General features: G+C 32.8%; 1 protein-coding gene across 4 annotated transcripts in view; it reads right to left on the bottom strand.

Annotated features, from left to right (window-relative positions):
* Positions 1-1,378: 1,378 nt before the first annotated feature.
* The window catches only part of LOC140452801 (uncharacterized), a 49,048-nt gene continuing 33,655 nt past the window's right edge, over positions 1,379-16,771 (bottom strand). For 3 of the 4 annotated variants that reach the window (XM_072547139.1, XM_072547130.1, XM_072547134.1), the window contains one exon: positions 5,046-5,233. In XM_072547139.1, coding sequence (XP_072403240.1) covers positions 5,109-5,233 — 125 coding nt within the window. In that variant the 3' untranslated portion in view covers positions 5,046-5,108. Of the gene's footprint in view, positions 1,567-5,045; positions 5,234-16,771 lie in introns of those variants that run through there. The other variant, XM_072547132.1, reaches the window with a different exon arrangement.

Raw genomic sequence — 16,771 nt, 5'->3', positions numbered from 1 at the left:
GAGAGAAAACCGTCCCTTGTCATTTTTATACAACTGGAAGTTGTAAAAGAGGGTCCAGTTGCCGATACCAGCATACCGTTCCAGTTCTAGTCCCGACAAGGTTCCAGGAGGAACCATCTTTTGAGAGGGGGGCAATGTTACGTAAAAATATGAGTCATAGTTTTAACCTGTAAACATGTTTTTATTCACTAATATGTTTTAGATTATACGAGACCTTTCGACCATAAACCCCAAGTAATAAAAAAACTGGTTCCATTCGAATCTTCCGAAATTAGGCCTGTCCATTCGAGGCGAAACCAGGTCAATTGAGGTCAACATCCATGCAGTTCTAGAGCAGCTGTTTTCGTATAAATATGAGGGAACTTTTATTTTGAAAACAGTTAATAAAGAAGATTCGCGCTCGCGATATTGTTGTTACGCTCGCCTACTAATAAATTATGTATGTTTAGTGATAAATAAACTAATATCAGTTATTGTGCTTTTTAATAAATTAAGATAAGAACCTTTTGATAAAGACATTATAAATTAAAGACATAACAATTAATAAATTCACAACACATTGATCAAACTGTAATTAAATAATTTCCCTTTTAAGCGAAAATACCCCACTTTTTCACTGTAGGCTTTATAAGTCAATAATAAGGCCTTTTATTCTTTAGTTTACAATAAATCCCACTCCATCCATGTGTTGGCTTTCATTTCAGCTATAATATATGGAATAGGTTCTCTTGTCAAAAGTGTCAGTACCTGTCCACCGCATTTCCTGCAGTGCTAAAACATCTAATTTGTACAGGTACAGTTCGGTACAGAGTTTGGGTATTCCATGTTCTTATTCTTAATTCTATTTTTCGTTTGCAGAGTCGATGTCGTGAGTTTCGTCCAGCTTATAGTTCCTGAGGTTCCGTAACATATGTTTTTTACAGGAAGAGGTTGTCAGCCTCTAGCCCAACCCCCAACCTGGAGGGTCAATGGCTCTTCTGTTAGGGTTGTCATACCTTATTCTGTTTTTGTTCGCGGTTGGTATTTTTATTTCCCACCTACCCACCGGTCCTAGGACTGGTTAGGGCGTAGAGACTGGGGACGCGTCCAAGTGGTTTCTGCAAAAAAGATCGGAAAGCATATTAATCTCTGGGCAAATGTTAGCTAAACATGCCGAGATTTTTCACGAAAAACGCTTGAAAATCAAAGATAATTTCTATGCATCAAGTGATTGATTATATCGGTTTAAAAACGTCAAGAGATTCGTGTTTACCATTTAAGACGAAAAAAGCTCCAACGATAAAGCAATGGTGTTATTTTGCTATGAATTGGAAAGCATAATTATAGAAAAGAATTTACAACTTTCCAATGTAAAGCATTTTACAAAAAAAAATACGAATTAAATATAATTAATTATATTGGAAGTTTTCATCAAAAAATATCACAAATACACATTAATAACCTAATATCGCTCTCTGCATATTCCACCTGCGTCAGCTACAAATCCCTCTGGACAGTTAGACTTGACATCAACAAGACTCTTTCCATCTTTAACGGTCACTGTTGTTTCAGGCCTATCAGTGGATTCTAAAAGAAATCAAAATAAAATTATTAAGAACCATCAACTAATTGTGATAATAATTACAATCATGACATTCAATATATCGATGACTTACTTGTAAATACTTGTAAGTCTTATCTTTACACATTTTTTCTTTTATGCTGAAATAGAATCTACCTATGTAAATATAATATACAAAGCCTTGTAAGTATTTATCAACATCATCGCTATTTAGGCCCAATTGAATCTAGTGTGTTTAAAAGAGGTTATAAGACGTTGCAAGTCTTGTTGAATTATGCTTATGGTTATGTTAGGTTATGTTTTACTCTGATTTTGTGTAGTGTTCTTACTACAGTTTTTGCAAATAAAGCAAGACGACTTTAAGAATAAAAAAGCAAAATAATCCTGCGGTAAGTAGAATCTGTCTTTTACAATGTAATAATGACTATTGAAAAGATATTTGCCTTTAAAGAGGCAAGATTTTAACTTCGCTTTTTAATTGTATAGTAACTAATCCGTTTTAATAATTTTATACTGGTTTTTTAGTAAACATTAAGTTCATATTTAGAACGGATAATAATCTATAGTCTCGTAAATGCCTGATTTTATAAGCATATAATACGTAGTTATCATGCAGCAATAAATTGTTAATGGTATAATATTTATTTTAAAATACTATTTAAACTCTGATTTAGAAATACATTTTTCACAGGTGGATGATGATGTTTTACTCAAAGCTGCAGATGATACTGTAAGAGCATTCTAGGAGCAGGAGTATTTTGCTGTTCCAACTAAGCAGGTACAATCGATTATAGTTTTTTGTAAAAGTCCCCTATTGATAGTTAAAAATGTTACACTGTAAGCCGTAGCCGATGAGACCCCAGAGGAATCAATTTTAGTTCCTAGTGATGGCCCGTATTTTTGGGTAAAAATATTGTATCGGAAGCGGTATCCCATACGACCCTGAAGAAATCAATTTCAGTTCCTCGTGATGGTCCGGTATTGGTAGGTAAAATGCCATACCAGAAGCATTGTCCGATGAAACTTCGGTAAACGTTTCCGATGAGAATTCGGAAGACTTATCCTCGGACACAACTGCTGTTCGAAAATTCATCAAAAAGGTTAGTGAAGAACAGTTCAAAGATTTGCAAGACTATCAAAGCAAAAGCATTGAGAACTTATTTGATCTTAACCAAAGTATTTCTAAGAGCAGTGTTAAGCAGGGAGAAACTCTGCAAGATATTTTAGATGATAATATAGACAAAGAAATCAAATCTGTTTGTGGTAAATGGAGTAGAAAACCGAATATTTCTAAATGGAATAGACCGATAAATAAAGAAAAAAGAAAAAAGGCGAAGAATACGTTGGCATAAAAAAAAGTAGAAGGTAAATGGAAGTATGATAATACGAAACCTGCAAAAAAATATGAGGAATCATCGTTATTGTTCTATGAGTAAAAAAGCAATAAAATAAACTGCAACTTATTTTTGGAAGATGTGAGACTAGAACTGTTTAATAATTTTTGGAAAAATATGGATTGACAAGAAAGACAAATACATATTAACAACTTGGTGGACTTTGCTTGTACAAAAAATTTAAAAAGCTAAAAGAATGATGTTTCTAGACGAAATTTGACTCTATTTTACCATTTAAAATGCAACGGTCAAAGACTGCGAGTTTGCAAGACTTTTTTTTTAAATACTTACTATATTACTGATTGGGTAATTTTAAGTTGGCTTAAGGGGCCTGGACGGCCTCTTAAGCCAACATTTATGTGAATATTACGGATGAAGTTGACAATTCTAAAATACAGACAAAATGAAGAAAAGCTCAAAAGAATAAGCCTAAAGTTCTGGTCCTAAAAGAGTTCTTTGAAACATTGCCAAAAGTAGAAAGCCACTACTGTAGAAGGGATACCTTGAATTTCTGTTCCTATCTCATCTTTCGCCGCTGCTTCAATGTTGTCTTATATTCTAGTCCAGTAACAGTTTATATCTTTCTGGCCTTCTTCATTTGCATCTTAATTCTGTAGCCTGTTGCTGATGTTTTTTTCCGAGTACCGTTCTGTAATTGTCGCATCTCTCAACTTTTGCACATTCAATTTTTTTTATTTATTTTTTTTTTCTTTACTCTTGTTTTAAATTCTAGCCCTCAATGTTGAGATCACTAGGCAATTATCTGAATTTATGTTTGAGCCTCTAGAACTTCTACAGTTTATTACGTCTGTTCCATGCTTTGAATCTATTAAGGTGTGATCAATCTGACTCGTACTTCCATTAGGAGAGGTCCAGGTTACCTTGTGTATGTTTTTGTATCCAAAATACGTGTAAGCGATTGTCATATTTAATGCTGCTGCTAAGTTTATTAATCTACTATCGGTACTGATATTGTGTAGGCTATGCTTTCCTATCGTGGGCATGAAAACTCGCTTTCGTCCTATTTTTGTATTTATGTCACCTAATACAATCTTAATGTCATTTCTGAAATATCTTCTGCAGGTTTGCTCCAGATCTAAGAACTGTTCTTTTATTACCCCTGATTTGTCATAAGTTGAGGCATATGCAATGATCAAACTGTAATTAAATAATTTCCCTTTTAAGCGAAAATACCCCATTTTTTGACTGTAGGCTTTAAAGTAAATAATAAGGCCTTTTGTTCTTTAGTTTACAATAAATTCCACTCCATCCATATGTTAGCTTTCATTTCAGCTATAATATATGGAATGGGTTCTCTTGTCAAAGTGTCAGTTCCCGTCCACCGCATTTCCTGCAGTGCTAAAACATCTACTTTGTACTTGTTCACTATGTCTAATAAAGATGTGAGTGCTCCAGTTCGGTACAAGATTCGAGTATTCCATGTTCCTAATCTTAATTCTATTTTTCGTTTGCAGAGTCGTTGTCGTGAGTTTCGCCCAGCTAATAATTCCTGAGGTTCCGTAACATATGTTTTTTTACAGGAAGAGGTTGTCAGCCTCTAGAGTTAGGGTTGCCATACCTTAGTCTGTTTGTGTTCGCGGTTGGTATTTTTATTTCCCACCTACCCACCGGTCCTAGGACTGGTTAGGGCGTTCCCCTATCCACCATCTAGGGACGCGTCAGATGGGAAACAGACAACTTCATACGGATTTGTAACTTTTTGAAACTGTATTTTTTTTAAACATATCTGTAAGGAAATCATTGAACGAATCGCCTTTTCAACAACTGGATTAACCAATTTCCAAGTGGTTTCTGCAAAAAAGATCGGAGAGCATATTAATCTCTGGGTAAATCTTAGCAAAACATGCCGAGATTTTTCACGAAAAACACTAGAAAGAAATTTTCTATGCATCAAGTGGTCGATTACATCGGTTTAAAAACGTCAAGGGATTAGTGAGTTTACCATTTAAGACAAAAAAAGCTCCAACGATAAAGCAATGGTATTATTTTGCTATGAACTGGAGAACATAATTATAGAAAATAATTTACAACTTTCCAATGTAAAGCATTTTAGAAAAAAAAAATACGAATTAAATATAATTAATTATATTGAAAGTTTTCATCAAAAAATATCACAAATACACACTTATAACCTAATATTGCTCTCTGCATATTTTATCTGCGCCAGCTACAAATCCTTCTGGACAGTTAGACTTGACATTAAAAAGACTCTTTCCATCTTTAACGGTCACCGTTGTTTCAGGCCTATCAGTGGATTCTAAAAGAAACCAAAATAAAATTATTAAGAACCATCAACTAATTGTGATAATAATTACAATCATGACATTCAATATTCGATGACTTACTTGTAAATCCTTGTAAGTCTTATCTTTACACATTTTTTCTTTTATGCTGAAATAGAATCTACCTATGTAAATATAATATACAAAGCCTTGTAAGTATTTATCAACATCATCGCTATTTAGGCCCAATTGAGTCTAGTGTGTTTAAAAGAGGTTATAAGACGTTGCAAGTCTTGTTGAATTATGCTTATGGTTATGTTAGGTTATGTTTTACTCTGATTTTGTGTAGTGTTCTTACTACAGTTTTTGCAAATAAAGCAAGACGACTTTAAGAATAAAAAAGCAAAATAATCCTGCGGTAAGTAGAATCTGTCTTTTACAATGTAATAATGACTATTGAAAAGATATTTGCCTTTAAAGAGGCAAGATTTTAACTTCGCTTTTTAATTGTATAGTAACTAATCTGTTTTAATAATTTTATACTGGTTTTTTAGTAAACATTAAGTTCATATTTAGAACGGATAATAATCTATAGTCTCGTAAATGCCTGATTTTATAAGCATATAATACGTAGTTATCATGCAGCAATAAATTGTTAATGGTATAATATTTATTTTAAAATACTATTTAAACTCTGATTTAGAAATACATTTTTCACAGGTGGATGATGATGTTTTACTCAAAGCTGCAGATGATACTGTAACAGCATTCTAGGAGCAGGAGTATTTTGCTGTTCCAACTAAGCAGGTACAATCGATTATAGTTTTTTGTAAAAGTCCCCTATTGATAGTTAAAAATGTTACACTGTAAGCCGTAGCCGATGAGACCCCAGAGGAATCAATTTTAGTTCCTAGTGATGGCCCGTATTTTTGGGTAAAAATATTGTATCGGAAGCGGTATCCCATACGACCCTGAAGAAATCAATTTCAGTTCCTCGTGATGGTCCGGTATTGGTAGGTAAAATGCCATACCAGAAGCATTGTCCGATGAAACTTCGGTAAACGTTTCCGATGAGAATTCGGAAGACTTATCCTCGGACACAACTGCTGTTCGAAAATTCATCAAAAAGGTTAGTGAAGAACAGTTCAAAGATTTGCAAGACTATCAAAGCAAAAGCATTGAGAACTTATTTGATCTTAACCAAAGTATTTCTAAGAACAGTGTTAAGCAGGGAGAAACTCTGCAAGATATTTTAGATGATAATATAGACAAAGAAATCAAATCTGTTTGTGGTAAATGGAGTAGAAAACCGAATATTTCTAAATGGAATAGATCGATAAATAAAGAAAAAAGAAAAAAGGCGAAGAATACGTTGGCATAAAAAAATGTAGAAGGTAAATGGAAATATGATAATACGAAACCTGCAAAAAAATGTGAGACTAGAACTGTTTAATAATTTTTGGAAAAATATGGATTGACAAGAAAGACAAATACATATTAACAACTTGGTGGACTTTGCTTGTACAAAAAATTTAAAAAGCTAAAAGAATGATGTTTCTAGACGAAATTTGACTCTATTTTACCATTTAAAATGCAACGGTCAACGACTGCGAGTTTGCAAGACTTTTTTTTTAAATACTTACTATATTACTGATTGGGTAATTTTAAGTTGGCTTAAGGGGCCTGGACGGCCTCTTAAGCCAACATTTATGTGAATATTACGGATGAAGTTGACAATTCTAAAATACAGACAAAATGAAGAAAAGCGCAAAAGAATAAGCCTAAAGTTCTGGTCCTAAAAGAGTTCTTTGAAACATTGCCAAAAGTAGAAAGCCACTACTGTAGAAGGGATACCTTGAAGCATTATCTAAAAACAGTTTTTCAAACCAAGATGCAAGTTTATGAACTATACAAGGAAAAATACAAAGAACTGGAGAAAGACTTTGTTAGCATTAAAAGATTTGACGAAGAATTTGAAGCTCGAAATTTGTCAATCTACATTACTAGGAAAGACCAGTGTAATTTATACACGAGTTATAACTAGGCAATTTGTCCTTGAAAACATACAAAAATCACTGATTAAAAAAGAAACTGGCAAGAAATGAAAAAACTAATGACAGCCAGTGTAGAGATCATGTACTTACAGTAGACGAGCAAGCTATTTTGTTAGCACCATCCTTCAAAGCTTCTGCTTTATATTTTAAATCAAAGCTAGTTGTATACAGCTATACAGTGTATACTACTATCGGTTCACAGCGTTCTCCGACGCCTTCCGACTACTAACCACCATTCTTCTCTATTTAACCATAGGCCTGGAGGGATTTCTCTTTCCTCTAGTTCTTTTTCAATTCCCTCTCTCCAGCTTCTTCTCGGCCTTCCTCTTTTTCTTCTTCCTTGTGGTGTCCACGTCAAAATCTGTTTCGGAATCCTGTCATCTGGCATTCTCTGTACATAGCCGTACCATATTAACTTACAGTGACATTAAAGTGTATAACAAGTCAAAAGATGGAGTGTGCTATGTTTGGCATGAGGGAGAACGAGGTCACATTCAGTGAGTTTGCTTCTATAATCACTCACCACGTCAAAAATCATCTGAAACCGCTATCTAATAAAACAGTAATAATTTGGAGTGACAGTTATTGCTACCAAAACCGCAATTCAAATTTGACAAACAGTATTTACTCCTGCATACAAAGAAAGATATAACTATTGTACAAAAATATTTGGAACATACACAAATGGAGTGTGACTTCATACCTACATGCTCAAATCGAGAAATTTATGTTCCATTTAATTACATAAAATTAATGAAAAGCGCCAGAAGGAACCCAAAACCTTACGAAGTAGTTCACCTCGACTATTCTTTTTTTTTAATTTCTCTGTTCGTCTTATATACCTCAATTAGACCAGGTATGAAAGCAGGAGAATCCTCTGTTACAGATCTGTCAGCACAGTGCCGAGAAAGAAGTCTTCTATAAATTAGGCTTTGATAAAAACTGGGTTCTGTTAAAAAAAAGTGTGCGAGAAACTGATACATTTGAAGAAAAAAAAAAACAGCAGTACCAATGCCCACAAAAAATTAAACCCCATAATTACCAGCAATTGCAAGACTTAAAGAGTCTAATTCCTAAAGACTTCCATGGATTTTATGATTCTTTAAAATACTGATTTTTCATGAACTTTAAATCTATGGTATAATTTCACTATTTGAGAGAGTGAGTCATCGTTTAAAGGCCCAGAAATGCGGAAAGCTGTTTGGAAATCCAGTGACGTACACTTACTTTTATTTTAACGTTAATTATATTTTATTTTTCAAATATTAATGTTCGAAATATGCCACAATATATTTATTTACAAGTTTTTACTGACGTTTCGATCTCTATATCCAAAGACCGCTTTCAAAGATATAAATGATAGTTATATTTATTTTATTTGTTTATTATTATATATTTTTATAATCTTATATTGTTTATTTTCTTTTTTTTTTCTATCTTTAAAAACGGAATAGAGATCGAAACGTCAATGTATTAAACATGTAAATAGATATATTGTGGCTTATGTTCAACCTTCTCCCTAAAAATACAGAATGCCACAAACAAGCAGCTATAGAAAAATAAATATATCTGTCATTTGTATGTTTGAAAACGGTCTCTTTATAGAGATCGAAACGTCCGTAAATTAAACATTTGAATAAATATATTGTGGCTTATTCCCAACATTATTTCTAAAAATACAGAACGACAAGCGAAAAGCCATAGAAAATAAATAGTACTATCATTTGTATAATTGAAAACGGTCTCTGGATATAGAGATCGAAACGTCAATAAATAAACATATGAATAAATATTTTGTGGCTCATTCCCTACATTCCCCTAAAAATACAGAATGCCACAAACAAAAAGCTATAAAAAAGAAGTAATTTTGCAGAAAGTTTACTGATACCAACCGGCTGTCGCGGAAGTTACGCTAAAACGTCTTTTGACGTGACCCGTCCTTAAAGAGTTACACAATGAAACTTTTTTAAAACAAATTTTAAGACAGTTTCCACACCACCCCATAGGTATGTCTTGTGGCGCGATACTTTTTTTAAATGGGTGTTCGCCAAGAGCTATATTGTCTTATTAAATAAAATGAACAAAACACTTAAACAGTATAAAACAAAACAAAATAAAATCCTATAAAACAAAATAAAATTCTATAAAAACAAAATAAAAATAATGTTTGATGTATTTAAACACAAACACTATACACACTTACTATGTTCTTCTCGTTTTTTTTTGTTTTTGGTTTTTTTTATGATGATGTTCCTATTTAAACTATTAGAAAATATTATTCGCTGTCTAAACCTGAAGATGCAGTGCTGCTATCGCTGTCATTATCTTCACCACCTGGTGTAATTATAATTGGCTCTAGTAAAACTTTGATATGAGTGTCAAGTTCCCACATACGATGTTCTTCTTTAATTATGTGGCCTATACATTTAGCCCATTTCTCTGGAGTTACATGGAGGATTGCTTGAATCAAAAGTTTCTTAATTTCGTTTAATTTGAACGTTTTGTTATTGCGTGCTACTTCTCCTTTCACTTGCTCCCAGATAAGTTCAATGGGATTAAGTTCGCAATGATAAGGTGGTAGACGCAGAACTTTGACACCATAATCCTTTGCAGTTTCATCTACAGCATATTTAAGATATTCAATTTTCCTTAACCGTGCAATGTCAAGTAGCTAAATTTTGAGCATTGATTCTTCGTATGCAATTCCCTTTTCTGTAAGCCATTCTTGAATCCTCCCTTTCAATTTCTTTAATAATCACCTGTTTTTTCGACTCAAATTGAAGAAAACCATCATCAAGAAACCCTGTATCACTTCCTATATGGGTGACGATTAAACGCCGTCCCTTTCCTGATGGAGCTTTTAATCCTGTATATCAGCCTTCTATAAATGCTTCGCGTTTACTTTTGACATTTAAATCTTGCCAAACTTTTCCAACTGTATGACCTTTTCCAACCTTGGTTAATCCAGGTTTTATAAAAATAACATATTTTGCGTCCAGTGCTGCGAATTTTGCGTATTTCTTCTAAATATTTTCTTCTCCGCACAATCATTTTATTTTTTTCTAATAGCATACTTTTTCTGTTGAGTTTTACATATCGAAAGTTCAGTTCACGCATGGTCATGGTTAAGACTCTACGAGATATCTTGGGTAAGGAGTCATCGTTTTCGAGCTCTTGAGAAATATTTTTCAGTGTTGGAATTTCACTCCGAAAATAAAATGAATGAATTTTTCGACGTATAATATTCCTTGCCTCGTCATCCAAAACAATGCTTTTCCTACCTCTAGTTTTACCTTTTTCTTGCTTTTTATTTTCCGATGTATTTTTAAGTACACGATAAATACAGCTAACGGATACTTTTGTTAAACTGCTACAAATGTCAACCGCTTGGCTAACATTTAATTTCATTTTTCTGCCGACAATACCTTCATAAAGGTTTCGTATTATTACCTTCTCTTTGGACGTTAACATTTTCCGTCTCTTTTGCGGTATTTCATTTTTGGAATCAACATCAGAATTTTGCAGTCTTCTCTTGGAACAACTCGGTTTTTCGTCCAACTCCAATAAAACTCAAACCAAATAATCACAAAATATAACTAAAAATTTACTATAAAACGACAAACTATAACACTCGTATTATCAATAACACAAACTTATCGCATAAAATACCCTACCCTTAGAAACGCCAATGTAAATGAACTATTGTTGATGGGCACTCGCTCGACAAAAACTAGTTTTACGGCTTTGTGTGGATCTGAATTGAAACGGAGTTCCGCCTCTAATTCCAAAGTTGCCAAACGATTGAAAAATATTGTTTTAAAATATCGATTTTTATTTTATAAATTTAAATATGTAACGAAACGGAACATATAAATAAAATTTATTTCATTACAATTTTGTGCTTAATTTTTACTATTGAAAAAATCAGGTTTTTTTGTATTTTTATGACGGTAATAATGGCTGCGTGGAAGAATACAGGTTTTGCATGACCATAATTACTACTTGTAAACAAGAATTGGCTACACTGTACGACAACTTCTGGTCAAGTCTACTATAGAGAAGCACAAATAAATATACCACTTTATATATTCTGTAATTTCTTATGAGGAAACGCAAATTGCAATCGAGAAAACAGGCAGTTTTCGAGGGCCGCTGTGTACATTTAAATTTGAGGATATTCGGCGTTTAAACTATGATATCACTCTTCTAAATTGAGGGTTTCTACTGATTTTTTTTATTTCATGTTGTAATTTTATCCCTATGTGTAAAAATTTCAGTTTTTTTTTTGTGGAAATATTCTTAATTTAAATATATGTAAGTATTTTATTTAATAAATCAGTACAGTTTACAGAAGAATTACTTTACTAATACTGCTTTTAATTAACACTTGTATGTCTCTTATGCTTAAGTGTTAAAACGTGTATATGTAATTGTCTTATAGTAACAATAACTACGAGAGAACTTTTTTGTTCTTTTTGTATTATTAGATATGCTATTAAAGTGTCTAAAAAAACAACTTTTTTGAAATTAAATACGATTTTCTCGGCCTCTGAAAAATATAGTTAATCAGGCATACCAGGGTTTACATGTAAGTCATCGATATCTAATATATCAACAAGAATTTTACAGAAAACGACTTGAACAAACGGAAACAGTAACAGCAGTTGTCACCAAAATATTAAAGGTCAAAAATCACTTCAAAAGATTAGAAAAGATAAAGCAGTTGGTCCAGATAATATCCCTGGAGAAGTGTAGATAGCTAAGGAGAGACCAGAACAAGTTGATTGGCAGATTTGTTTACTAGAATTATGAAAGTGGGACTACTGACAGACGAATAGAAAAACAGTTTGCCTAGCTTTTGTTAATGATGTTACGTCTTTGTAACATATTTTCTCTCTCCAATGGCACTACAGCCGAAATCGTCCTTGGTCTCTTCCAAACTATGCCTCGAAACTTGCCGGTACCACACCGACCTTCTCCGGGTTCTCACGTCTAGCAAATTTTGCTCGTCCGCTTCTTCTTCATCCTCCCACCTTTTTCGTGGCCTTCCTTTTGGTCTTGCGCCCTGCATTTTACTATCTAGTGCTCTTTTCGAAAACCTTTCGACTTCCAGCAACATATTTTATTCTCATAAATAATTTAAGTTTCGTTAAATGTCTTATAAAAGCTTTCTTCTTTTTCTTAAGGGGCCTTAGATTTATACATAAGCATCTACCGTACGTTATATTGTCAGGTGAGATGTTGGATAGGCAAGATTAAATCATTCTATTTTTAGCAGCATTGCGAAGCATTTCCTAACTGTAGATTGCTGTCCATTGGCGAATATTATGCAGTTATGACTTCTCTTACCCTCTATATATTTCCTTCTAATGCCAGTTGCTGAAAAGTGTATCGTTATCCTTGTAATGTGAGCCCTAAATATGCAGTATTTTTACTTTTCACATAACCAAAAAGTTCCCTTTCCTGGAAGCTCCCTCTTCTTAATACCTCCTCATTCCTAACTCTGTCCTTCCATGATATTCTAAGCATTCGGCGCAGGCACCATATTTCAAAAATTTTGAGTTTGTTAATGGATCTGGCCTTTAACGTCCATGATTCCATTCGGTACAAGAGAACAGGTCAAACGTAACAGATTAGCATATTGTATCTTAGGTTGAAATCCAACTTGCGATAGATCCAACTGGCTTGTTTTACTCTGCTCTTTATTTCAATCTCACGGTCTAAACAATTGTTTAGCAGACAGCTTAAGTATTTAAATTACCTGACTTGTTCAATTTCTTCGATTTCTTTAAAAACTTTATCGTTGTGGCTTTAATCTTGCGTGCATCCTAGCCTTCACAAGAATTTCTCTCCAGTCGTCCTTATCCATCGCCTTTCTCCGTTAAGCACGTATTCCCATATATTCATTTTTTCATTGATATTATCAAGAAATCTTGTTCCAGGTTTTCCTATTCTTCTCTATCCCATGAGTCTATCAAAGAGCATTTTATTTTTCTAGCTGGGTCATTTTGTTACACCCGCATTACATGCCCTATCCACCTCAAATGTACCATCTTAATATATTTTACGATATCTAGTTCCTAGCATCAATATTAAAATTTGTTTATTCTGTCTATCTTTTCAGTAATGAAACGTTTTCTGAGTAGTCGTAGGATTTGTGGTTACGTGCTTATTTTTATGTACTTCCTTTGGTTGGTGTTAATTAAACCCAGTTTTGTAGTCGATTCTTTTAGTGCTCTATACGCCTCTCGTGCAGCGTTTTCCGTTCTCCCAACAATATTGATATCATCAATCAGCGTAGGGAAGAATTTGCACTGATTCGTGATATATTGAGCCGGTGGTTGTGATTTTTGGCATACGTGTTACTTTTTCTAGAGCCAGAATAAAAATTATATAGAGAAGAGGGTCTCCCTAGCGCAGCCTGATTTTGTTTTAAAGGTTCAAACAATTCACCCTGGATTCGTACTCTACATTCAACTTTTTCAAAGGTTAGTTTTGTTAAATTTACCAACTAATTTGGTACTCTTAGCTCTTTTATTGCTTTGAAAACTTTTCTTCTATTCACAAAGTTGTAGACTGCTTTGCAGTCTATAAATATGTGATGAGAATCTATACCATATTCCAGTGTTTTTTTTAATTTGTCTCAGGGTTGCAATCTGATGGATTGCCGATTTACCACCTTTGAAACCAGCCTGGTATTTTCCTACTATTCGTTCTGCGTATGGTATCATATAGTGGCATAGTATTGTATAAAATTTCTTTACGCTGCATTTAGAAGCGTAATTCCTCTGTGGTTAGAGCATTCAAAGATATCTCCTTTTTGTGTATGGTGCAAAGTATTCCAATATTCCAATTACTGGGGAGAAATTTCTGTGCCTTTAAAAATAAAAACTTTAATACATCATAAATCAGACCCTGTTACAGATATTTCAAGAATTATTTGAAAGGTAAGCGAAACATATCTTAAGATATTTTTATAAATCTAATAAACAAATAAGCAAGGCTTGTTATTGTAAATAACATTATTTATTATAAGCAGCCTTGGATGCCGCGTATTTAAAAGCATTCATATTTTAATCGAGAGAGTACATTTTCTGACTGTCATTATGTTGGTCGAAACCACGACGTATCACATTTTTAAGTACGTTAAAGTTTGCAATAACATGAAAAAGTACCATATTGGGCACAATTTCAATCTTAAACCCTAGTTGGGCTAGTGTGGTGGTCCAACATTACATACTATTTACTTAATATATGAAGCACCAATAAAACCAGGTCAGAACTTCTTTTATCATTAAAAAAACAAACATTTCTTCACAAATGTCTTATTTATGGTTCTATTTTACGACTTCTTGCTAAAAGTATTTCTTAATAGTCGGTCTTAATATATATATATATATATATATATATATATATATATATATATATATATATATATATATATATATATATATATATATATATATATATATATATATGTGTGTGTGTGTGTGTGTGTAATAAAATCGTTTATAAAATCATCCACAGTTGCTAAAATAAAATAAAATCATAAATCGCAGTCTACTATTTGTTTAGCATCAACTTATAACTTGCTTCAACAAATATTGATTAATCGTAGTGGTTATAGTCAACCACTGAAGATGATTTAATGCTTCGGGTTAAGACAAAATGTAATTAATGAGAATATTAAAAAAAAATTGAAAAGACGGCAACAAAATATGAACTGGAAATTAATATTGAAAGGTCGAAATACATGATTATTGGAAGAAGTCAAGATGAAGGGGTGAAAAATTTGAAGATACAAACAAAGGATGATAAAGTATATAAATGTGGGAATGCTATAAGTTTACTTATTTGTAAGTCATTCTAGAAGGGAGCTGAGAAGTCTATTAAGGTCTTGTTTTTATCCAGAAAACAAAACTTGAAAATATACCGAACAGTAATAAGACCAACTATATATATATATATATATATATATATATATATATATATATATATATATATATATATATATATATATATATATATATATATATATATATATATATATATATATATATATATATATATATATATATATATATCATAATATATTATATATATATAGATATATATATATATATATATTATATATATATGTATATATATATATATATATATATATATATATATATATATATATACTAGGCGTGGATCCTCAATAGAGTTGAGGAGGGGTTGCTAGAATCATTTGAACGCAGAAAACTGAGGAGCATTTATAAGAAAGATAAAGAATAAGAAAGGGTGGAAGAGAGAAACGAGCAAAAGATGGATCGAAAAGGTTAAGAATAACTTCTTCTTCCTCTTTATAAGCAATTCTGCTTGTTCGTTGGCGGATTAATACCTCTATGGAAGGTTGTCACTCCATCTTTTGCGCGGTCGTCCGATACTTCTCCTCGGGTCTCTTCCATTCGGCTTATGTGGTTATTCCATTCTTTTTTTCTATTTCGTGTCCATTCATTTATACATTGTACGTTACATTTTCTTCTAATGTCTTCACTTCTCTTTTGATCTCTCCGCGTATTTCCTGTAATTCTTCTCAGTACTCTCATCTCTGCCGTTTCCAGTAGCCTTTGCATTGTGGCTGTGTCAGGTCTTGTTTCTGAGGCGTATGTCTCATTGGTCTTACACTGACCTTATAAATTCTTTACTTCATCTCAGTGTCAATGTATCTGTTTGACCATATAGTGTTATTAAGGCATCCTGTCAGTCTATTTGCTTTTTATACTCGATCTCTCACTTCTTTGTCCAGGTTTCCATAAGTAGACAGTGTCTTTCCTAGGTATTTTATTTCCATTACTTGTTCAATACTGATGCAATCAATTTCTATTTTACATCTGGTTGGTTCTTTACTGACTACTATTGTTTTAGTTTTCTGAGATGAGATTGTCGTATTAAATTCTTTTGCTCTTATGTTAAATCTGTGGAAAAGTCTTTGCAAACTATCTTCATCTTGGGCTATCAATATAGCGTCGTCTGCGTAACAGAGTATTTTGATTTCTTTTTTTCCCATTTTGTATCCTTTTCCTTTGTTAACAGTTTTGATGATTTCATCCATGATCAAATTAAAGAACATGCAATGAATCTCCTTGTCTTATTCCTCTGCCTATTTCTATAGGTGCTGTAAGTTGTCCATCTCTTCTGACTTCCATTTTGTTGTTTTGGTAGATGTTATCGATAGTTTTTATAATATTTAGGGGAACTTCTCTATTATACGGAAGATGGATTACATCTTTGGTCTTACTCTGTCAAATGCTTTCTTTGGGTCAATCAGACACAGAAATGCTGGTCTATTATACTCTAGTGATTTCTCAGTAAAGTATTTTATAACGAATATTGCATCTGTACACGATCTTTCACTACGAAAACCCTGTTGTTCATCTGCTAAACTTATCCTCTGATTTATTAGCACTTGTAAAATTTTAGTTGTAACTTTTAGCATAGTATTTAACAAGTTTATACCTCTGTAGTTTTCTGGCT

Source organism: Diabrotica undecimpunctata, chromosome 1 (assembly GCF_040954645.1).
Source record: "Diabrotica undecimpunctata isolate CICGRU chromosome 1, icDiaUnde3, whole genome shotgun sequence".
NCBI classification, from domain to species: domain Eukaryota; kingdom Metazoa; phylum Arthropoda; class Insecta; order Coleoptera; family Chrysomelidae; genus Diabrotica; species Diabrotica undecimpunctata.
The sequence above is the reverse complement of the archived record's forward strand: the minus strand, read 5'-3'. Positions and strand labels throughout refer to the sequence as shown.